At 45.2% G+C, this 23,416-nt stretch overlaps 1 protein-coding gene across 1 annotated transcript in view; it reads right to left on the bottom strand.

Moving 5' to 3' along the window:
* KIAA2012 overlaps positions 1-23,416 on the bottom strand; it is a gene marked incomplete at its 5' end in the record, with an annotated part of 95,840 nt that overhangs the window by 44,045 nt on the left and 28,379 nt on the right. The window contains 1 exon segment of the mRNA XM_079783093.1: positions 5,321-5,397. Within this exon segment, the coding sequence (XP_079639219.1) occupies positions 5,321-5,397 (77 nt within the window).

Here is a 23,416-nt window from a genome sequence, read left to right as displayed (position 1 = left end):
TATTTTAAACAAAGAGATGCAGCGAGTCTTGGGTAAGCTAACTAGGGTTTGGGCTTGTTCTTTGATACTCTTGACTGACAACCTCTCTGACCTGACAGCTCTATAAACCAGTGGGCTCAGGGCCCCTCCCGCCCCAGGATTACATAGAGAGATCTGGACGGACAAGGGAGTTTCATACTTTGAGATGCAAACTTTTCAGAAAAAGAGGCAAGTTCATTGTCCCCATGGCCTAGGATCAGAGGCATAAAATGCTGAAAGGGATTGAGATCCTTAAAAGGAGAATTCTGATAGCCCTATCCAACAATCTAATAAAACCTAATGAATGTTAAATAATTTTAACTAACAGAAGTTAAATAATGGCGCTATGGTGTTGACCCTTGTTCAGCTTTCTGTACACTTGTTTTCTGTGACCCCTCGGTCATGTTAAGCCAGACTTAAAACCAGGTGTCCTCATGATCTATTTTTTTCTTCTTACAGGGAGAATTTTGAAAAAATGAAAAACAGGAAGACAGACTAAAAAAAAAAACCTCAACCCAATACATCCCTAATTTCAAATTAGCATGACTGCATTTTTTTGGATGCGTTATATGCAAGTCTTTTCCTTATAGATTCATTTAAAAAATATATATTTTTATTGATTTCAGAGAGGAAGAGAGAGAGAGAGAGAGAGAGAGAGAGAGAGAGAGAGAGAGAGAGAGAGAAACATCAATGATGACAGGGCATCATTGATTGGCTGCCTCCTGCACACCCCCTACCGAGGATCAAGCCGGCAACCCAGGCATATGCCCTGACCGAGAATCAAATAGCGACCTCCTGGTTCATGGGTTTATGCTCAACCACTGAGCCACGCTCTCCGGGCTATACATACATTTTTAAAAACATATTGCAGCAGTCATGGTTGATATCACTTTGACTTCCATTTTTAAAATCAAATTGGTAGTTCTCAACTGGCTGTGATTTGCCCTCCAGGGGACATGTGGCGAGGTCTGGAGACATCGTTTGATGGTCACAACTGGGAGTGTGTTACTGGCATTTAGTGAGCAGAGGCAAGGGATGCTGCTCAATAACCTACAATGTACAGGAAAGCAGCAAAGACTGTCTGGCCCACATGCCAGTGGTGTTGAGGTTAAGAAACCCTGTATCATACCATTAGTATTAAATCACAATTTCTAGTTGGAACAAGCATCGTTTATTAATGCCTGAGTTAAACCCCTCACTAAGAGGGGTATGTCACAGTTAACTCTCCGAGGTTGGCCTATTAGTAGGCTGTTTCCCATTTTTCTCTATTACAGATAATGCTGCAATAGACATCTTCGCTCACTTTTTTTCTGCTGAATTATTCCCTTAGGATAAATTCCCAGAAGTCAGAAACACCGAATCAATGGCTATAAATATTTTTTCAGGTTTTCACAAGTCATATTGCCATTTTGCTTTACACATGGATTGAAACAAATTACACCCCACCAGAAGGATGCAGGTTTTACCCAAACCTTGGCAGTACTGGGTGTTGCCTTTTAAAAAAGCGAGAGGACACACACATCTCAAATAGAGCATTGATCTCCAGTTTGCCTCAATTTGCATTTAAAGTGCCACTCAGGAGGAATATTTTTCCATACTTGCTTTCTATCACTGTTTTATTGTTTGCCTCTTGCTTATTTTTCTGGGTTCTCAATGTTTTCCTTTTAAAATTGAACATGATCTCTACTGAGTATAGATAATAATGCTGTTTTAGTGAATGCAATTATTTTTAAACTTAAAAAGTTTTACTTTCATCCTACCCCTGTCCCCCAGCATAGATATGCTAATGTTTCCTCCTAGAATTTTCATTTACAATTTTAATACTCTTGTTAGGGGCTGGTCACCTCACCCACGCTGCAGCCTCTGCACAGAGAGGCCCTGGGGAAGGGGGACCGTCGCTGGCGATTGATGTCCGCCACCAGGTAGGAACCGCACTGGTCTCTGACCGTATCCCAGGCACCGAATTTCTCTTAATCAAATGAAAGGCCTTAGGAGGTGCCACAAGGCAGGAAGGGGAACACATGTGAAGGAGACGATCACATTCCGTGAGGAGCTTGAAGGACCCGCATTAAAAAAGGGCACCATACCTTTAGGACCTCAGAACTGGCAAGGCTCCATCTGCAGCTATTATTAATATGCAAAAAATGCCTTATAAATACTTGATTCTGTTCGCAGTGGGGAGGCCGTTCATTTGAAAGAGGAAAGTGAGAGCTTGGAGTTGAAACACGTCTGCTTGTCTCCTTTTCCTTTTTTCATCGCTCTTTTCATCTCCACATTTCCCCTTGTAGTTTTCTGCCCCCTCCGCCCCCCGACTCAACCCCCCCTCAACCCCCCTCCTCCAACTCCTAGGGAGTGGTTGATGTCAGTTGCTCCTCTCATTTCTATTTATGGATGCATCTCCGAGGCCCTGGTCCGGCGCCAGGTGTGGAGGGGTGTCTCCGGAGCTAGGCCCACGATTTGCCATCCTGTGTATTGGAGGCAGGAGCCCCAAATCTTCCTGCCCCCTTCCCAGTGCAGACCCTGCTTAGGGAACGCACAGCAGAGGCATTTAAATCCAGGCAGTACCGCCCGGCCGGCGTGGCTTGGTGGTTGAGCATTGACCTATGAACCAGGAGGTCACGGTTCCTTTCCAGGTCAGGGCACATGCCAGGGTTTCGGGCTCATCCCCAGTGTGGGGCGTGCTGATCAATGATTCTCTCTCATCCTTGATGTTTCTACCTCTTTCTCCCTCTCCCTTCCTCTCTGAAATCAATAAAAATATATTAAAAAATAAAATAAATCCAGCCAGTAGGGGGCATCCGGAGGCAGCCTCCGGAACCGGGTACATCCATGAACCCAGTCATGTCTGCCAAGCTCCCGCTGGTTTTCTCTCTTACCCACCCCTCAGGAGTTATTTCCCAGTTCTGGGTCTGTGACTTCTCCCTAAAGTGTGGGGATGCCAAAATATCCCACCTTTGGGGTTTTTTCTCCCCTTGCAGCCAGCACCGCGATAAAAATGTAAAAAGCATTTTATGTGACTGAACTCCTAATATGGGAAGACCCCCGTGAAGGAGGGGGAGGATGAGTCAGTGGGGAATTCGAGGAGAGGAAGGAAGAGCAGAAACTGCTGATGCTGATAAAGATCAATTCTGTGTGATAGCCTAGCCTGCTTCAGCGTCGAAGGCGACAGTGAGCGGAACCCATCAAGGTACGTAACTGAAATCTGCTGGGCAGAAATTTGTTTCTAAATCCTTTCCAGATGCTTTATAGTAACTCGAAATTAGTCGTTTACATGGAGTAGGCTGAGGAAGTAGTTAAAATCGAAGTCAGTGATTAATCTAATAAAGGGCCATTAGCCTCAAGAAGTCAGGGGGGGGCAGGGAGGATACCACCCCCACTCCACCTCCATCTTCTCTGTGTTTGAGGGCTGGTGGGGCTCCCTAGACTTTTCCTTAAGTGGTTTTCCTTTTGGGGGGCTGCTGCTAGAGGAAAGAAGGCAACTGGCTCTGGGGGGAACGACCCCCCTCTTTTCACGAAGGAGGCCCGTGAAGTTCTCAGAGCAGCTGGTTTTGCCTCAGCCTCACGGGCGACCCCAGGGTTAGAGTGTCAGACCCTCGGCCTGGTGTTTCTCTGACTGCAAGGTTAACAATGCCGTCTAGGACTTAATTTGACACGACTGAGCCCCTCTTTCATGGCAGGTGATGTTAGTTCTCCTGAAACACAGCCACAGGGCTGGGTGAATCTGGAGTGTGTTCAGGGTATGTGAGGTATTTGCAGGGCCTTTGGAGTTGTGGAATTACCAAAATAGAGCATATAGCCTTAGCCAGTTTGGCTCAGTGGATAGAGCATCGGCCTGCGGACTGAAGGGTCCCAGGTTTGATTCCGGTCAAGGGCACAAGCCCGGGTTGTGGGCTCGATCTCCAGTAGGGAGCATGCAGGAGGCAGCCGATCAATGATTCTCTCTCATCACTGATGTTTCTATCTCTCTCCCCCTCTCCCTTCTGCTCTGAAATCAATAAAAATAGATTTTAAGAAAATATATAGCATATTATCTTTTCCATAGTTACAGACTCTCTTAAAAGAAAAAAAAGCTTCTCGATCCCGAATAAAGTGTGTCTTCAAAGTGGGAATGTAAAAAAAAAAAAAAAAAAAAAGCAAACGTTGGTTGTGGTTCATCAGTGGTGGGAAGGGATGGCTCAGTGGAGGCCTGACCCAGGCCTGGGTGTCTAACAGGGAAAGTTCAGGTCCTTCCACAGAGCCAGCTATTCGCACAGATGAAAACAAAAACGACTTTTATCAGACTTTAAAAAAATCTATTAAAATGTATATTTAAGATTGTTTTTTAATGAGTGTGAGGGGAGAGGCGAAAGTCGGGCTGGGGCAGGAAGTGGGAGATAAGAGAGAAGAGAGATCAAGCTCCTTGCTTCCCGGGCTGTCACACCAGGGACGGACCTGAGAGGAGGGAGCTGGGCTGCTCCTGCGTCGGGTCTGGGAACCCTGAGCAGCAGCAGGAATTCCCCTGAGTTGTCTCTCCAGAGAGAGTTGGAAGACAGTTCCAGCCTCAAAGCTTCAAATGAAGGAACAAAATTGCAAATATTTGTGAACATATGCCTTGGAATCACTGATAGATATTCTTAACCCATCTGGATGCAGCCTTTTTCTCCTTTCTTTAAGGTTTCCATGTATTCTTTTTCTTGATAGCTCTATTTTCCCCCTCCACATAAGGAATGAGAATTGGAGTGGAAAAATGGGCCCATTGCCACAAAGTCTTAGTGCCTCCAGCCTCAATGGATGGTACCTTTCTTTGTTCTTTGTTCCCTGTTTGGTGTTGCAGAAATGAGGGAAAAGCCCATTCAGCTTATTCATGAACGTGAAGAGCCAGACAAAACATTCCAAGTCTATGAGTTAAGGAACCTCTGTGATTTTATAGTTCATTTGTCTCATTTTATTGATGAGGCAAATGAGGTCCAGAGAGGTGAAGAATCTCATTTAGGGACACACAGCAAGCCAGGACAAGAACCCAAACATTCTGACTCCCCATCTCCTGCTCATTTAAAATCAATTCTGTAGCCCTAGCCGGTATCTCAATGGTTAGAGCATTGGCCTACGGACTGAAGGGTTCAGGGTTCAATTCCAGTCAAGGGTACATGCCCAGGTTGTGGGCTCGATCCCCAGTAGGGGGCATGCAGGAGGCAGCCAATCAATGATTCTCTCATGATTGATGTTTCTCTCTCTCCCTCTCCCTGCCTCTCTGAAAACAACAACAATGTATCATAAATAAATAAGTAAGTAAATAAATAAATAAATAAAATCAATACTGTACCTGCTTCTCTGGCTTTTGGGTCAAAGGTGAGGTTTCATTAAGGACCATGTGAAGATCGGTTCCAGATTCAGTGTTTGCTGTGGTAGAAATTAGAAAAGAATCAAAGTTGTCAGATGTAGGTCTCATGAATTTTTATACATGCCATATACATGCACACCTAGTTCATATGTGTAAGATTATAAACACACATACATACACAGATGGCATTCATATTTACTCAACAATACCCATAACCTCCATAGGCAGTCTAAACACCATGTTACATATAGCGTTAAGACATATTCAAATTTCTATTTTCTTGTTTTGGTTGATCTTTGAAAGAAAAAAAATAAATCCTTTGTGCTACTAAGACTCAGATAAAGCTGAAATTAAAAAGGAAATATTGATGGGAAAAATCTGCTGATGCTGCCGAATATAAATTTTGTATGATAGCACTTCACAGAAGCAGGAAAATGCTTCTGCAGCCTTCCAGATCAAGAGTTCAGAGACGTCCCCTTTCCCTCACAGTGTGGAGGGGTAACAGGAGAGGAGGGGGCGTGATGCCAAAGTGGGGCCCCCCCCAAGGAGCAAGTGCCCCACAGACACAGACATGGTGTTGGCGTGTAATCCACACGCCTCTCCTCCCCGGTTGTGCTATCTCTGCTCCCTACAGGTGTGGAAACTGAGGCTCGGAAGGTAAAGTCACCGACTCAAGGTTGTATAACTAGTGAGGTGTTTTTAAAAAATACGTTTTTATTGATTTCAGAGAGGAAGGGAGAGGGAGAGAGAGATAGAAACATCAGTGATGAGAGAGAATCGTTGATCGGCTGCCTCCTGCACGCCCCCTATTGGGGATCGGGCCCGCAACCCAGGCGAGCATCCCGATGGAGTATTGAACCAGGACCTCCTGGTTCATAGGTCAACCACTGGCTGGGCACTAATGAGGCTTTGAGCCCAAGATTGCCTGATTTAAACCCCCAAGCTGCAGAGGGATAGGGTTTATTTTATTTTTCTTCCTTCCTCTTAGAAAGTAAATTTAATGTTTATAAAGGGATGTTTATTTGAGGAACGAATTTAGCCAGGCGCACGGCTCCTCTGTCAAAGGAGTTTAGCCTCTCGTGTGGGACGAGTGTCCGGCGAAACGTTCTTTCCGTGCTTGCTGCTCCCAAGTAGCTCGTTTAAGAGCCTGTGGCCACATGTGACTCTGCTGCTTTGTCTCCCTGACCTGAAGCCTGCAGCCACGCCTGGTGGGCTGACCTTCCCTTTTCTGTTGTTTCTCAGCTGTCCTCCTCTGCCTCCTTTGAAAGTGGCTTCTGTTCAGATTTCAAACGTTTACAAATTGAAAACAGCTGGGGAAACTGAGGCCCGGAGAGTGGTTTCCTGGGATTGGCTGAGGGCCACCCCTTGAAATAGCCCCAGACCGGATCTCCTGATTTAGCATCTTGTACTTTCCCCTCCGCATCACGCTGCCTCCGGTTAGCCTCACTTGAGCTTGCCACATCCCAGCTGCTTGGCCTCTGGACAGATCCACCCCAGCAGAATTGGGCTGCGATGAGGTTCATTTCACTGTGGCTTGAAGGGAACCACGGGTCTCTCAGAAATGAAACTTACAAATTCTAACGCATAAGGAACGTTCTTGCAACACCCGGGGAAGGAACCAGTCAGCCAGAGTTCAAGAAATGTAAACACACTTTTAGATAGGGGGCTGAAAAATCGCTTACGACTTCTCCATCTCGTGGGTCAAGACCCTGATAATTTACTGAGGTCTGAGCTGTCGAGGAGGAGACGCGACTCAAACTGCATTCCTGGGAGATAGAGCAGTGGGGGTGGTAAAACTTTCTCTCTGGACCATGTGGGAAGAGCCACCCCTGCTATCAAGCCGAAGAAACGAACTCATTGACCAGTGCAGACGACTGGCTGTGCACACGGACCCGGCTCTTTTTCATCATTGCGGAGGCGATGTGTGCAATCACAGATACGGGGGCACAGCCTCCAGGCCGGCCGGACACTGGGAGCGCGGGGTCTTTCTGGGATCAACATTTCTGCCACCAAAGAGATAAACAGAAAACACGTTCCCTCCCCTGGCTGCCCCGCATCGGGCCTGAGCAGATCTTCAAATGCGCACATTAATCTAACCACAGGCTTTTAGCAAGGAGATAGCCTTCCCACCAGATAGCCGGGCAGTTCAGAGATGACCCTCACGAGATGGGGTCTCCTCCCCAGCCTCCTCCGCCTTCTCCAAGTCATGGGATCCTTCACCAAACACTCAAGACTCGAATAGCAGGGAAGAGCATCTGATTCTAGTCTGGAAGAAGATGCCTTAACTTTTCCTTCTATCTAAACCTACGCTGACGATGTTGAATTGCCAAGTTGTTGTTCAACTGTTTTCGTTAAAAATGAAAGACAGTCATATTTACTCTGGCGGGCCCCATCTGGCATCGGAGTGGAAACCGAACTGCAGAGAGTCACCTTATCAGGCACAGTGGGCCACCTGGCTCCTCCACAGATGCGTGTCAGGGCTTGGGAGACAACTCCAGACCCGTAGGCTCCAAAGTGGCCCACCGTTCTCTGGTCACAGGGGCAGTAGCTTTGGGAGGTGCTGGCAGGAGCCTCTTTAAAGCTGTGTAGGGCCTTTCCCCACACATACCCTTCTGAGGCATGAGGAGCCTTTGATCATGAGCCTGCTGTCATGGAACTTCCCCCACACTGGCAGTGGTTCATCATTGGGGAGGGATCTATTCATTGCCCAACGGATCTCAGGGAGCAACTTGGACCTTCTCAGAGCTTTGCACATGGACATCTGGCAGAAGCCAATAGGAGGAGGCCTCAAAGTCAGCCTTTGTACCTTCATGGTTTTTATTTTGGTCCAAAATGGACGATGCAAAGGCAAATTCCAGATTATTAGAAAGAAATTCTTCCCAGTATAAACTAAACCATAAAAGGAAGGGTAATTCTGGTCCCTTTATATAGCCCAGCTGACCTTTCCTTAAGACTGCTATCTAAAAATACTTATTTCATATGATATGACTCAAGATGTCTCTGACCTATAGGGTGCTTATTGTGTTATAATAAATCTCAAGTCTGCTTGTTTAATGTAGGAGACTGAGACCCAAGATGGCCTTTTGGTATTGTCATGATCAAATTCTTGGGATAAGATTTAAGACCTTGCTAATGCTACCCATTTTCTCTTTAAATCTTCCTGGATGATGAGGAGGGTGAGACGGGCATATCAAATAGTTGCTCAAGACCTGAGAAAGTCTCCAGGCTAAAGACATCCCCCAGGGAGCTCTATTAAAGGAGTCAACTAGACGGATCTAGAAGATATGAGTCATTCTGAATTTAAATATGGAAATGCAATAAATGCAAGAGTAATATTTTTCTTCCAATTTGGAATAACAGTTCCTTTACTTACTTATGTCTTCGTAGACCAAGGCTAGCTCAGTCTCAAGGGTCTGGCTTTAGCTTTGGGAACACCAACTTCTCTCAAAAGTTCATAAATTATTTTTTATGGAGAGGTCCAGTGGTACATGGCAGTTTACCAAGCCCCAAATGGAACGCAAGCTAGATGATGGAATTTAAATTTGACTTGTGTAGCAATAGCAAAAAAAAAATCAGCTACATGAGAAACCCTCCAATCAAGATATATCATAAATTAATAAGGATACCTCTGGTGGAAGAATGTATGAAAGAAGGGAATTAAAAAAAGAGATTGAAGGTAGAGCTACATACAAAGTGGCTAATCCATTTAATTCACATGGTGGCCTTTTTTTTTTTTAAAATATATTTTATTGATTTTTTACAGAGAGGAAGGGAAAGAGATAGAGAGTTAGAAACATCGATCAGCTGCCTCCTGCACACCCCCTACTGGAGATGTGCCCACAACCAAGGCACATGCCCTTGACCGGAATCAAACCTGGGACCCTTCAGTCCGCAGGCCGACGCTCTATCCACTGAGCCAAACCGGTTTCGGCCACTTGGTGGCCTTAATAGTGCAGAGAATATTATTCTTGCTCACTTGCTCTCAAACAAGTATAGACATCTGGTCTCCCAGCCTCTAGTCTTTCCCCCTTCAATCCCTTCTTTACATAGCTGGGAGAATCATTCCTCTGAAATAAAAATCTGGTTAATTCAATTCCTGTGCAAACAGGATCTCAAAGCCTTTGGGATAAATTCCTTAGTTGCTGGCTATGGCCCTTTATAATTTAGTTCTTGCTTACCCCTCCAGCTGAGTTTCTCACCACTTCCTCCCCTATGTGTGTCCTGGGGCCCAGGCATTACAAGCTGCTCTCACTTCTCCCATGCTGCCATTTTTTCTAACCTTCATATGGCCTCTTTCCCGGGAGCCTCCTTTCCTCTTCTCCACTTGGCCACTCCCTACAGATATCCTTAGAAACTCAGCCTAAGTGTCCTCTCCTTCCAAAACACTTCTCAACCTCCAGGTGGAGGCAGCCTGTGCTCATTCATAGCTCTAAACACACTCCACTACTTGAAGGCATGGACTTTGTCTCTCAACTGTATTCTTGTGCCTAGCACCGTATTTGGCCTTAGTAGGTGGTCAATTAGTATTTATTGAATGAATGAATAAGCAATCTTTATGTGCTCTGTAAAACAGACTCACTAATTCTTTCTATTGGGCATGTTCTGATACTGGTGTCTTCATTAATTTTCAAATGACAAACTGTAGAGAACTAAGACAATAGCAAGTGAAAATGCTTAGGCCACGGGGAGATGTATGAAAGAAGCAAGAGAGAAACCAGGAGGAAAACAATACTGAGGAAAAGCCTCATGCTTCTCTATGTCTTTTTTGTTCTTTGATGAGAAGATAAACATCTGAAGGGTGATAAAATAGAAAACAGTATTTATAGATTATTAATGAAAAGTCTAATTTTTTGATCACTTGACAGAACAAAAATTAATATGCCAAACCTTTTTACAGGTTGAGAAATATAAGTGATACACATACACACATATCAGCCTTCCATGTGTTGTGCCAAGTACTACTTCACTGCTTGAGCAAGGCCCTGATTCCACGTGCATCTCATACATTAAGTGAACCGCAGATCTTGACTACTTTGGGAGCGACGCATTCTGAGAATTTCAGGAATCCTTAGCTTTGTGACTACCCCTTGTATATCATATTCCCAATAAAACTAAAGTAGAAATGAAAAAAGAAGGGGAACTCTTTAGACTCTTGATGAATCTATAAATAAATGAGTCTATAAACAAAGGATTAGAGTAATTTATAAAACACTTTTTTTTTTTTGGTCAGAGACTCATCAAATTGTTAAACCCACTTCACTTTCTCTTACTTCCATCACCAGCCCCAGCAATTGGCCTTCTTTAAAGGGCCACTAAGAAAAAACAATAGCCTTAGCCGGTTTTGCTCAGTGGATAGAGCGTCGGCCTGTGGACTGAAGGATCACAGGTTTGATTCTGGTCAAGGGCACATACCTCAGTTGCAGGCTCAATCCCCAATAGGAGGCATGCAGGAGGCAGCTGATCAATGATTCTCTCTCATCATTGATGTTTCTATCTCTCTCTCCCTCTCTCTGAAATCAATAAAAATATATGTAAAAAAGAAAAATGATAAAAAAAATATAAATCAGTGTTCTTTAAAAAAAAATAACTTCACAAGAGCTATTGCAGATGTTACAATGAATATAGACCACAACACTGAGATGTGGGTGCTGGGCGGTTGGGTGGGTACACTCACTAGCTTAGTGATGGTCTCCTGTCTCCCACCCTCATGATGTCTAGGATTTGAATTCTTGCTTCTGCAAAGTGACACATTGCATGTGTCCCTCACTTCTGAAGTCATTTGCAATTACTTGAAACTGAACTTCAAGTCCACAAATAACCAAATGTCCACCATCTATATGATTTTTTAGAATCCTATCTTTTTTTACCTGAAACTGTTTATTAAAACAAAATGACCCAACAAGAAAACAAAAAGTTGTGAAAACTCTATAGGTGATTCCAGTGAATAGATGTTTTTAAATTGCTCCTTTGAACTCAATTCCAGGGGATATTGAGTATTTTCAGAGTAGTGTTATATCCATTTTCCTAAAAACAAATGGGGGATGTTAAACACAAAGAGACATAAGAGTTTTTCTTTAAGGTCGTTGAGCAAATCAAGGGGACAAATACGTTTCCTACATTCTAAGCCCTGAAAGAGGTACTCTGTGCTTCTAAGGGCAGTCCTACTGGGATGCATTTTCCTGCAAAGACTATGTTCTGCTTGGTGGTGAGTGTCCCAGATCATTCTTAAAACCCAAAAAACCCCCAAAACCAGTTTAACCCGTATTATAGCTGAACTCTTTTATTATTCAAATGCACACCAAACACCTATAGTTTGTGTGTGCCAGCAGCATTCTGCCAGGTCCCCGTGGTACTCGTGGGTCCCTGTCCTTAAAAAGCTTGCAGTCTAATGGAGAGGAAAGCCTAGTAAGTAGGCCATTCTGTAAGAGAGATGCTGGATGGGCTACATGCCTACGGGGTGCAGGGAGAGCGGGTGGAAGAGGCCCGTCACCCAGTCGGTGGAGAGGATTGGGTGGGAGGCACAGAAAAACTGTCCGGGGTGGGGAGGGGGAGGTTGACTTGAGAACGAAATTGGGAACTGAATGATTTAGTAAGAGTTAACCAGGGAAAGGGGTAAAAGTTGGGGGATAGCAGAAAGTAGAACGGTGGTTGCCGGGGGCTGGGGGATGGGGGAGAATGGGGAGTTATTTCATGGGTATACGGTTTCAGTTTTGCAGGATGAAAAGAGTTCTAGAGATTGGTTGCACAACAGTGTGAATGTACTTACCACTACTTTACCCTTAAAAAAATGGTTAAGTTGGCAAATTTTATGTTATGTCTATATTACCACAATTTAAAAATATGTTGGGTGTTAGGAGGAGATGAGAAATTGTGCTTCAGGCGGAGGGAACAGTATTTTCAAACAACTGGAAATGAGAACAAGATTTGAATGAGCCTAATTAAGGTCTTTCAGTGACTAGGAATAGGGAAGAGAAGGAGTAAGGGTTCTTTCCTTTCCCTGGACATAGAGCTTGTAATGGGGCAATTCTGAAATAGTTTGTCGTTGGCATTCTACCATTTCCCTTTCTGTACTTTTCTCCTTCTTCTGCCTCCTTCCCTGTGTAGCTAATATTCTCTATTAATCCAAGCCCTCGGGCTCTGTAGCAGTCTGGCATGTTTCAACCCTTAAAACCCTACTTACCCTAAAATTACCCTCCTCTGTTTCCACCCCTATCAGAAGTTGTAGTCCCTCGGCAGAGCTGTTCTCATCTAGGTTGCAAATAAATAAAATTTTACTAAAGTGTAAATGACTATTAGCTTCTCAGTATCAGTACTTAAAGAGAATACTTCTGAATCCAAAATAAGTCTATTACTAGTGAGATCTAAATAGTAGAACAGTAGAAGTGAAGTTATAACATTTTGGTCATATTAGGAAGAATATTTTTGGTCTGGAGAGCTACCCTGTAAACAGGCCCTATCTTGCTGGAAAATCTGTCTCAAGAGTTTGGGTCTCCCGAACAATTTCTTCTTTTTTTTCAGCTTCTCTCCTTCTCCCATATCTTTCAAAGTTGCAAATCATTTTCAGTGTTATCCACAAAAGGGGAATTGGCGGGAGAAAAGAACAACAGAAGCCATTTGTTTGTACGGGTCATTTTTAAGTCAGGAACTTCCTAACGTCTCACATATTGTCAGATGGAAACATGCCTATGTAGACTGACATCACCACTAACCCTGAGGAGTGGTAAAAAAAAAAAAAAAATGCAGGTTCTTAAGGCTCAAATCGCAGCTTCACCACTTAGCTGTGTGACCTTGGGCAAGTCACTTAACCTCTCTGAGCTACATGGTCCTAGATGAAAGATAAAGATAATAGAATTTGTCTTACATCATGGCTGTGAGGATGAAGTGAAATAATGAGTGTAAAGCACTCAGTGCAATGATTGGCATATCCAAGATAGACAACAATGGTAGTTATCATCATGATCTCCCTCCTTCTCCTCCTCCTGTCCCTCCTTTACTGAAGGCTTCTAGTATTTAAGAGCTGCATTTCCAACCAATGAGAGAGAATGAGCAGAACTGACAGGGAAACTCCTCCCACCATGGTCCGCCTCTCCACCCAAGGAGAAGGGCAGGAAGGGTAATACAGAATACCAGGCATCCGAGCATTTCTCTGCTGGCGGATTTTGAGATTGGCAAGCATATGACTGTGCCTTTTTTTTCTTCTAGTTTTGCAGCCTCTGGCAAAAACAGTTCCCTTCACTCAGCTCTGGCTCCGGCCCTCCATCTATGGCCTGGCTTCCTGTTCCTTCAACAGGTCCCTCACTCAGGATTCATTGCTGCTCGTCCCAAAATAAGCAGTAAGGAAGACCACACACACTTTGCTATTAATCAAAAACTATTTTTAGGAGAGAAAGTCTCTACATAATCATCCTTTCCCGCTGGTCTGCAGCAGAAGCAGCAATGGCTGTGGGTGGAGGTTGAGCTACAAAGTGAACCTATACTCCTAGTTTTTGCTTAGTCCTCTATGGGGGAAACAAAATAGGAAAGGAAGCCTGGAAGAGGCAGAACTGGCCTCTGTCCTCCATTTTTTAAAACAATTGATTTCAGAGAGGAAGGGACAGGGAGAGAGAGATAGAAACATCAATGATGATTAAGAATCATTGATCGGCTGCCTCTTGCACGCCTCCTCCCCGCACTGGGGATCGAGCTTGCAACCCAGGCATGTGCCCCTGACCGGAATGGAACCTTGGACCCTTCAGTCTGCAGGCCAATGCTCTATCCACTGAGCCAACCAGCCAGGGCTCAGTCCTCCATTTAACATACAAGCCCGAGAGTCTTTCTCTCAGACAGTTTCCCAGTTTGTGGTTGTGCAAGCTGAGCTGTGCACAATTCTAGGAGCCAATAAATAGCATCTCGTTATAATGTGAATTGTGCAGCATATGACCTGCAGAACCCTCAGGACATCCCTGAAAATTCTCCTTCCTGGGCCAGCTAAGCACAAGCCCTGGTTCAACCCGACTTCTCTTCTCCCCCAATATTTACACTCAGACCAGCATACACAGGGCTGCCCCTGAGTAACTCAGGAAGCAAACCCTCTTTCCCACTTATTGCTCTATTGGGGGAGAAATTATGTACTTCTGGAGGTCTAGGTATGCAATAATATGTACGTGAGTCAAATGACACAGACGAGAAGTACAGGTGACTTTTCGAGGAAAATCTAAACTTACAGGAGATGTTGAATACTAGACCCCTCATTTTCATGGCTGAAATGTGAACTGACAGATTCATACCAGTACGCTGAAAAGCAATAAGAGTTTTACCTAAAGAGTGTGAAAAAGTCTTGAAAAAAGCTATTTTCCTTACCCCAAGACAGGGGAAACCACAAAGTGGAATCCTTGATGCTTAAGCCTCGTAATGAATGGGATGGCTTTGAAAATTCCTAGATGCTGTCATGGAGAGAAGGTGGACTTAGGGCTTAAAAGCATGGAAGAAAGTACTATTTTAATTTAGGATCTTTAAGGGAGAAACCCTGCAGGGACCATGATGCCCAATTTCTGAGAGGGGAACTCTTGACAGAGCAAGAGCATGAAACAGTTACCGCTTGACAGAGGCTCCGTGGAGGTGCCCAGGTTTGCACAGCAGCTGTGCCGCAGAGCCCTGTGCACACAGAAATGGTGGGATGACAGACGCAGGCGCATGTGAGGCGCCCAGCCTCCAGCTGTAGTGTGAATACAAGGGTTGGGCCGGGGGAGACGTGAGGGATTCTAGCCCATCTGATTACAGCCAAAGAGACAGGCCGTTGCACAGGCCTGATGAATTTTTGTGTGTGTGATCTCTTAGAGTCATCATGGGTGAGAATTATTCTCCTAGCTGTCCTTGTCGATCACATGAAAATTAATTAAAACAATGCCATATCAATGGCCCTGGAGGATTGGGATGTCAGACCAGAGAAGGACAGTTAAGTGTGTGTGTGTGTGTGTGTGTGTGTGTGTGTGTGTGTGTGTCGCGGGGGGGGGGATAGATAGCAAAGGGATCAGATGAGTGGATGGGAAATGAAAGAATGGTTTTTAATAGGAAATTGTGTGTGTGTGTGTGTGTGTGTGTGTGTGTGTGTGTGAAAGAGAGAGAGAGAGGGAGAGGTGAGACATTAAGGAGATAGCAATAGGGAGAAAAAGGTCCAGGAAATCATAGAAAATTCAAACTGCAAAATATTTCTAGATCATCCATCTAACACCTACTAAAACGAGTTTTCAAACACATGTACGTATGTATTTATGCTTCGTTGTCTCATTACTGGTGATAACCATACTGGAGAGGTTGCCAGAAATGAATGTCTGGGTTATTGGCTTGCCACAGTGAGGTGGGGCTTGGAAAAGCTGCTCTTTGTTGCTTTCCCACCTTGGTGCGCGTGCACACACACACACACACACACACACAGAGTCACACGCGCACACACACTTAGGCTCAGTGCGGCGGCTTGGGATTCTGAGAACCAACACCGGAGAGAGGGAAAAGCCATAATTAGTGTTAATTGTTGACCCTCCAGTTCCAGAATAGAGGCTCTGGAGAATGGGAAATGAGAACAAACATTAATTATTGAGGAAGGGACCTTGGAGACAGACACTCTGGATTAAAAGGAGAGAGATAAATTGCATAATGAATGTTAATTTTCCCTCCAAGAATTGAGTGCTCGGTGGTTGGGAGGGGAAAAGAGGCTAAAACAATCATGAAAGAGAAACCTCAATGTGTGTCGGGGTGAGAGGGGACAGGCGGGTTATACAAACACTTTCCATCACTGCTCCCGCCTTGCCCTTTGCCTCACTCACAGCTCCCGAGAAATGTGCTATCAGGGTTTTCCTTAGAACTCATTCCTCACCACAGTGTTCTGCTAGGAAGCCCAGCCTCTTCCCCGAGAGCACACAAGCCAGAAAACAGCCACATGGCATTGCTGACAGGCTTAGAGGCACGTGACACTGGGATTTGTTTTTTATGTGCTGGTGGGAGTTTGACTTAAAATGAGGGAGGTGGCCAGAGCCGAGTACCACTTAGGAGAGGGTTGTGCCCCATGGGAATAACTCAGGCTCCAGGGACTTAATTGCTGCTTTATCTTAATTAAAATACACGACATACACACACACACACCCTCTCCCCAAACTAATCCTCTCAACTGAAAGTGAAAACAGAAAAAAAGGTGATTTGAGCAGAAAATAAGAGATGAGGATTGTAGCCGATTTTGTCAAGATGCTCTACAAACAGGCATGTCACTGCTGCTCCGACGCAGGGTGCTGGTGGAGGTCCCACATCCTGTGGGTGGCCTGGGGACCTTCCTTCTGTGTCTGTCCATGGTCCTCATCCGCTATTGTCTGGATGATTCTGCAGTAGCCCAAGCTCGCAACCTTTTCTCTTGCCTGTTCTGCATGCTGGCACACACGCTGGCTTGTAGGACATCCCTCCTCAAACATCTGTGATTCCTTGTTGCCTGAGAAGCAGCATTGCAGCTCTATCATTGCATCGGAGGCCTTGCTTGGTCTGGCCCTGGCCTGTCTTTCAGCTCCGACCCCACCATGAAGCCCCTCCACAGTCCATTCCGCACATCGTCCTTCTCCCACATCATCCCATACGAATGAATACCCTGCTTTCCTACTCTTTGTCTTTGTTCATGCTGTTCCCTCCGCTGGTTATGCCTTTCCATCTTCTCTCTATCCACTTCGACTCTTTCTCAAAAGTCAGTGCAAATGGAGATTCTCTGGAAAAACCCGTCATCGTCCCCTAGATTTAGAATGAACCGCTCCTTCCTTGAACACCCCCAACTTGTGTTATTTAGGCGTCTATTACAGCACTCATCTTATTCCGCCTCGTGGTCGTTAGTTGCTTGAGAATCTGTCCTCAGACGGACGGTGGGGTCCTTGAGGGCAGCTGAGTTTCAAAGCAGTGAAATGGTTTGCCCATGATCACAGGAACCATGGTGGTAGAGTCAAGACTTTGAAATTTTAGTCTAGAGTTCGTTCCTCTCCCTCATGCTGCCTCATCTAAAGGACTTGTCCTTTAAATGTCAAGCATCTTCACCAAGGCAGTCGCTGCTAAGAGAAAAGCTACCCCAGGAGAATCATACTTTGTCAACTGTCCCACCAACACCGAAGGATCCTTTTACCCATGGGTCCCCACCACCAACATTACCACACATGACAAATGGGGAGAACAAAGAGGAAGTCAACCAGTGAGCATATGTTTGCCCCCAAATTATCAGTGTTTTGAGACCAGCTGGGATATTCTCGGATCCTTTATCTTTTTGTTTACCAAACTGCAGACCACCAGGAAATGACACCACGTGTATTATCTATTACTGAAAACACATTACCTAAATCTAGTGATTTAAAACAGCAAACTTTTATTATATCTCACACAGTTCCTGGAAATCTGGGAGTGGATGAGGTGTGTGATTCTGGGATAAAGTCTCCCAGGAGGCCGCAGTCCCGCGGTCAGCTCGGGATGCAGTCATCTGGAGGTCTCTGGTGCGGGAGCATCCCCTCACGCACAAGCCTGCAGAGCTCATTCTGGCTGTTGCCGCGTGGACCTCTCCCTTTCACCGCCTCATGACAGACATGGTGGTTGGCTTTCCCCAGAACGAGTACTCCAAAAGGGAAAGCAAGGAGGAAGTGCCTTTATTTTTTATATATTTTAAAACCTTTATTCTTGAAAGTATTACACATGTCCCCTTTCCCCCCTCATTGACCCCTTCTAGCCCATCCCTGTCCCCCACCCCAGGCCTTCACTACCCTATTGTCGATGTCCATGGGTTATGCATATATGCATACAAGTTCTTTGGTTGATCTCTTTCCTCCCACCCACCCTCCCCCGCCTTCCCTATGAGATTTGATCGTCTGTTGCATGCTTCTATGTCTCTGGATCTATTTTGTTTGTTTATTTCGTTCATAAGATTCCACATAGGAGTGAGATCATGGGATATTTGTCTTTCTCTGACTGGTTTATTTCACTTAGCATAATACTCTCCAGGTCCTTCCATGCTGTCTCAAAGGGTGAGAGATCCTTCTTTTTTATTGCTGCATAGTATTCCATGGTGTAAATGTACCACAGCTTTTTTATCCACTCATCTACTGATGGACACTTGGGCTGTTTTCAGATCTTAGCTATTGTAATTTGTGCTGTTATGAAAATAGGAGTGTACACATTCTTTCAGATTTGGTGTTTTAGGTTTCATAGGATATATTCCTAGAAGTGGGATCATTGGGTCAAATAGCAGTTCCATTTTGAGGAGACTTCATACTGTTTTCCATAATGTCTGCACCAGTCTGCATTCCCACCAGCAATGTGCTAGGGTTTCCTTTTCTCCACATCCTCACTAGCACTTGTCATTTGTTGATTTGTTAATGGTAGCCATTCTGAAGGGTTTGAGGTGATACCACTTTGCCCTTTTAATATGCATCTCTCGGATGATCAGTGACTTTGAGATTTTTTTCATATGTCTCTTAGCCATCTTTATGTCCACTTTGGAGAAGTGTCTATTTAAGTCCTTTGCCCATTTTTAAACTAGATTGTTTGTCTTCCACTTGCTAAGTTGTAATATATATATTTTTTTCAGAGAGGAAGGGAGAGAGAGAGATATAGAAACATAATGATGAGAGAGAATCATTGATTGGATGCCTCCTGCATGCCCCCTACTGGGGATTGAGCCCGAAACCTGGGCATGTGCCCTTGACCAGAATGGAACCTGGGACCCTTCAGTCAGCAAGCTGACTCTCTATCCACTGACCCAAACCAGCTAGGGCTCCTTATATATTTTGGATATTAACCCTTTATCAGATGTATCATTGCTGAATATGTTCTCCCACAGGGTGGGGCAAGAAGTTTTCCAACAGGGTGGGGCAATTGCTTCCCCCAAGGCAGAAGCTGCCTCAATGGTCAAGATCTGCAGGAAAAAGACGTCCTCCACTGACTGCGTGAGGGAAGACTCAGCACAGGAAACTGGGGTGTCTGCCTTCTGAGCTCTAACCCCAGACCCCCCAACCCTGGCTTCTGCTCACACAGCTCCAGGCCACTCTGCCCTTCCTATGCCTGAGCCCAAGCTGAGTGGCTGCACATGAAATTTTATGTGTTGGCCCCTTAAGAGGGTGCGCGCTGTCTCTCCCTGGCAGATAGCAACCCCCTGCTTTGCACAGCCACATGTTATGTGGGCACCTGTCTCAGTTCTGGTACTCTCTGCTGGGGAGCCCAGCTTGGGGATTAGACCCCAGAGTTCCCAGTGGCAGCCCCCCACAGCTGAGATATCTCTCTCCGGGACTTTAGTTGCTGCCTGTGGGGGCCCGGCCAGGCCTTTCGCGCCTCCGCCCCTCCTACCAGTCTCTATGCGGTCTCTGCTTCTCGTCCTCAGGTATCAGGGTTCTCCCCAGCTAGACCTCAGCTGATTATTCAGGATGGTTTTTCTGTATTTCAGTTATAATTCCAGTTTGGTTCTGTGAGCGTGTCAACGTAGCTTCCACTTACTCCGCCGCCATTTTGGAATCGGAAGCGCCTTTTATGACGCAGTCTGAGCAGTCACACACGATCACAGCTGCGATGTTCTATGTTTACCCGGAGTGGCCACTATGTCCAGCCCACTCTCAAGAGGGGGAGAATTTTAGCTCTCTCGCTTTATTAAAAAATGTATGTTTATTGATTTCAGAGAGGAAGGGAGAGGGGGAGAGAGAGAAACATCAATGATGAGAGAGAATCATTGATTGGCTGCCTCCTGCACTCCCCACTCCGGGCATGTGTCCTGACTGGGAATTGAACTGTGACCTCTTGGTTTACAGATTGACCCTCAGCCCTTGAGCCACATCAGCTGAGCTAGGCTCTCCCTTTTAAAGGAACAAGTGTCAGAGGATTTGTAGACACACGGGGATGGGCAAAAGTAGGTTAAGAATAATAACAAAGCCGAAACCGGTTTGGCTCAGTGGATAGAGCGTCAGCCTGCGGACTGAAAGGTCCCAGGTTCGATTCCGGTCAAGGGCATGTACCTTGGTTGCGGGTACATCCCCAGTAGGGGGTGTGCAGGAGGCAGCTGGTCGATGTTTCTCTCTCATCGATGTTTCTGACTCTCTATCTCTCTCCCTTCCTCTCTGTAAAAAATCAATAAAAAAAAGAATAATAACAAATAGCACAATAACTAATGAATACATAATAATACAGAGAATAGACTGTTTAGTGTACTCACAGCTACTTTTGCCCACCCCCTGTATTTTAAAACCACCACACCAACAAGAGTTGCAAGAGACAAGGATGCTAATTAAATTACTGAAAACAGGACATGTTTTGGAGGTGAAAATCCATTTAGGACAAGAACAAGTGTTAATTGGAAATTCTGAAAGAGATCAGGAATTTAAATTTACATGGGACCTGAAGTCCTAAATCATTAACATAGCTATCCTTGAACTTCCTGCAGTAAAAAACTTCTGAACAAAAGAACTTTTGAAAGAAAAATTATATTGCTGCTGCTGCAATTAGGAGAATAGATTCAAGTATATTTGAATCAAGAATAAGCATTTTAGAGGTCATATCCAATGTTTTAACTTGTATCCTTCCAAGTTAACTTTTTTTTTTAAGTCTCTGAAATTTTCTGAGTGTTGCAATGCTCCAACATGACCAAGAGGGTCAAATTCCATCTCCAGTCTTCACATTTTTTCTTCTTTTTCTGAAGGTTTATATTCATCTCTCTATTCTGTCTGAAAGCAAGATATCATGACCTAATTGCCTAAGAATTTATTTCCAAATAGATGTTGACAAAGTCTCAAAGTCTCAGAAAGACAAGACATCATATTCATTCCTTTTACTGAATTTTTTTTTTAAATTAAAAAACAACAACCATGAAACAACAAACTATGATCCCCAAAGAACTTTCCTTTGTGGCACCTGGGGTATTCAGTCGATCAACAAGCATGTCTTGAACATATGATAAAAACAAGAGGTTCTCTAGGGCTCATACATTTGGGAGCTAAACAGAAAACAGATGAGGATAAATACAATAATCACAAAAGTGGGATTAAAAGAGAGGAATGATGTGAGGCTACATCCAGGCAGTTCTATGCGATGGGATGGATTTATGAAGGAAAATGTCCCAGAAAAGATAAGCCTTCCCCTGGAACTTAAATTATATTCTATTTGGGGGAATTTGGGCAAAGGCTGGGAGATAAGAGAAGAAAAACTGAATGTCTAGGGCTCGATCGCCAGGGTAGGCCTGAGTATAGTTGGAGCTGAGATTGGACAGGTAGGGAGAGGATAGTGATCAAGGTGGATTTGAACAAACGGAGCTGCAAAGAGTTTGGTGTGGTTGGAGCAAATCCTTTGCAAGAAATAAATTTTTTTCCAGTAAACTGCTTCTCAAAACAAGACAAAACAACAAACTTTTCCTATTAATAGACTCTTAGAAAGCTACATCTGTTCTATGGACCTTGTAGGGAGATGTGGGTTTAAGGTCCTACTTCCCCTTCCAGGGCACCATCCAAGCACCATTAAGACTAAAAGTCCCCCGTCCCCTAAATAAAAAATAAAAGCCCAGGCTGTGTGGCTCAGTGGTTGAGTGTCGACCTATGAACCAAGAGGCCACGGTTCAATTCCCATCAGGACACATGCCTAGGTTGCAGGCTCGATCCCCAGGGTGGGGCGTGCTGGAGGCAGCCGATCAATGATTGTCTCTCATCACTGATGTTTCTCTCTCTCTCTCCCTCTCCCTTCCTTTCTCTGAAATCAATAAAAACATATTTAAAAAAAATAAACATTAAAAAAAGACTAAAGACTCACCAACTGTATATGGAGGAAAGGCCAGAGAGAGACCGGTGACTGACTCACTAACTGACTGACTGATTCATTCATTCAACAAGCTCACCGTGAACGCCTTTCGGTTGGACAGGCAAGTTGGATTAATGTTCATGGGGTGGGACAAGATGGCAGGCAAGTCTCGGTTTATTCAGCATAAGTTTCATTTCTCTCTCTCTCTCTCTCTCTCGCGTAGAAAAGTTATTGAAAAACTTTCCACCAGCACGTATTGTGATCCTGCTATGTATGCGTCAGGCGCTGTGCTAGGTAGGGGCCAGGGATACTGAAATGACTGAAGCATCCTCTGGACAATGTGACAACAGACTTAAATAGCTCCTCTCCTGCTTCTGACTTCTGCTTTGCCAAAAGGGGAGCGATTTCTCCTGGAACGGAGAGCACAAAAGCGCAGCAGGTGAGCAGACGCACATTTGCTTTCCAGCCGTGGCACCAGCTGTGCCACAATGACAGCGGCCCCCACCTGTCTGACTCCCGCCTCCGCCACGTCGGAACCAAGTTATTTTTAGACTCCTATCACGGCGATGGAAGTTCTTGAGCACGGAATTTGGAACCAAAGGCAGTCCAGTTTCTGGACACCATGTCCTAGGTGGCCAGTTCAACAACAACAACAACAACAACAACAACAACAGACACAACGTGAAAAACGCAGCCATCGTCAGGGAGCGTTCCAGCGGCTGTCCGTGGAGGAGGCAGGTCTCTCCCTCCAGAGGGGACGAGGAACCTGGACACAGCGAGGGACCGGCCCAAGGTCATCTGACGACACGGGGGACAAGCTAGGGCTGCTCAAATCTCTTGGCTCTGAATCCACGCTCTTCGTACGAAGCCAGCCATGATATAACCCACCGAACTGACTGCACTCTCCCTCAGCCAGAGGCCCGCTGGCTGCGCGGCTCCGGCACAGACACCCTGATGGCTCCTGGTGGTCGACACTCATCACCCTCTGACTTCATTTTTCTCCCCGCTTTGCAGAGTGGCTGCTGCCCAGAGCCAGCATCTCTTTTCCAAACAGGGAACGTGCCAGAAGGGATTCTGGAAACGGCCTTGCTCTCTGTCAGGAGCCAGATGATTCACAGCAATGAACCAACACACATCACAGGGATGCCTGATCGGATTACCAATTAGCCACCTCCACCTCTGGAAGGTGCTTGGAAAGAAGAGAAAAGGTGGTGTTTAGTTTGGGCAAATACCAGAAGGGCTTTATCTTTCCCATCAAGGCATCAGCACGGCCCATTAGCCCTCCTCCGAGCCATTCCGCGGGACTTCTCTCTCCAGATG

This window comes from Cnephaeus nilssonii (assembly GCF_951640355.1).
Source record: "Cnephaeus nilssonii genome assembly, chromosome: 10".
NCBI classification, from domain to species: domain Eukaryota; kingdom Metazoa; phylum Chordata; class Mammalia; order Chiroptera; family Vespertilionidae; genus Cnephaeus; species Cnephaeus nilssonii.
Note: the sequence above shows the minus strand (reverse complement) of the source record. Positions and strands in the feature narration are given on the sequence as shown.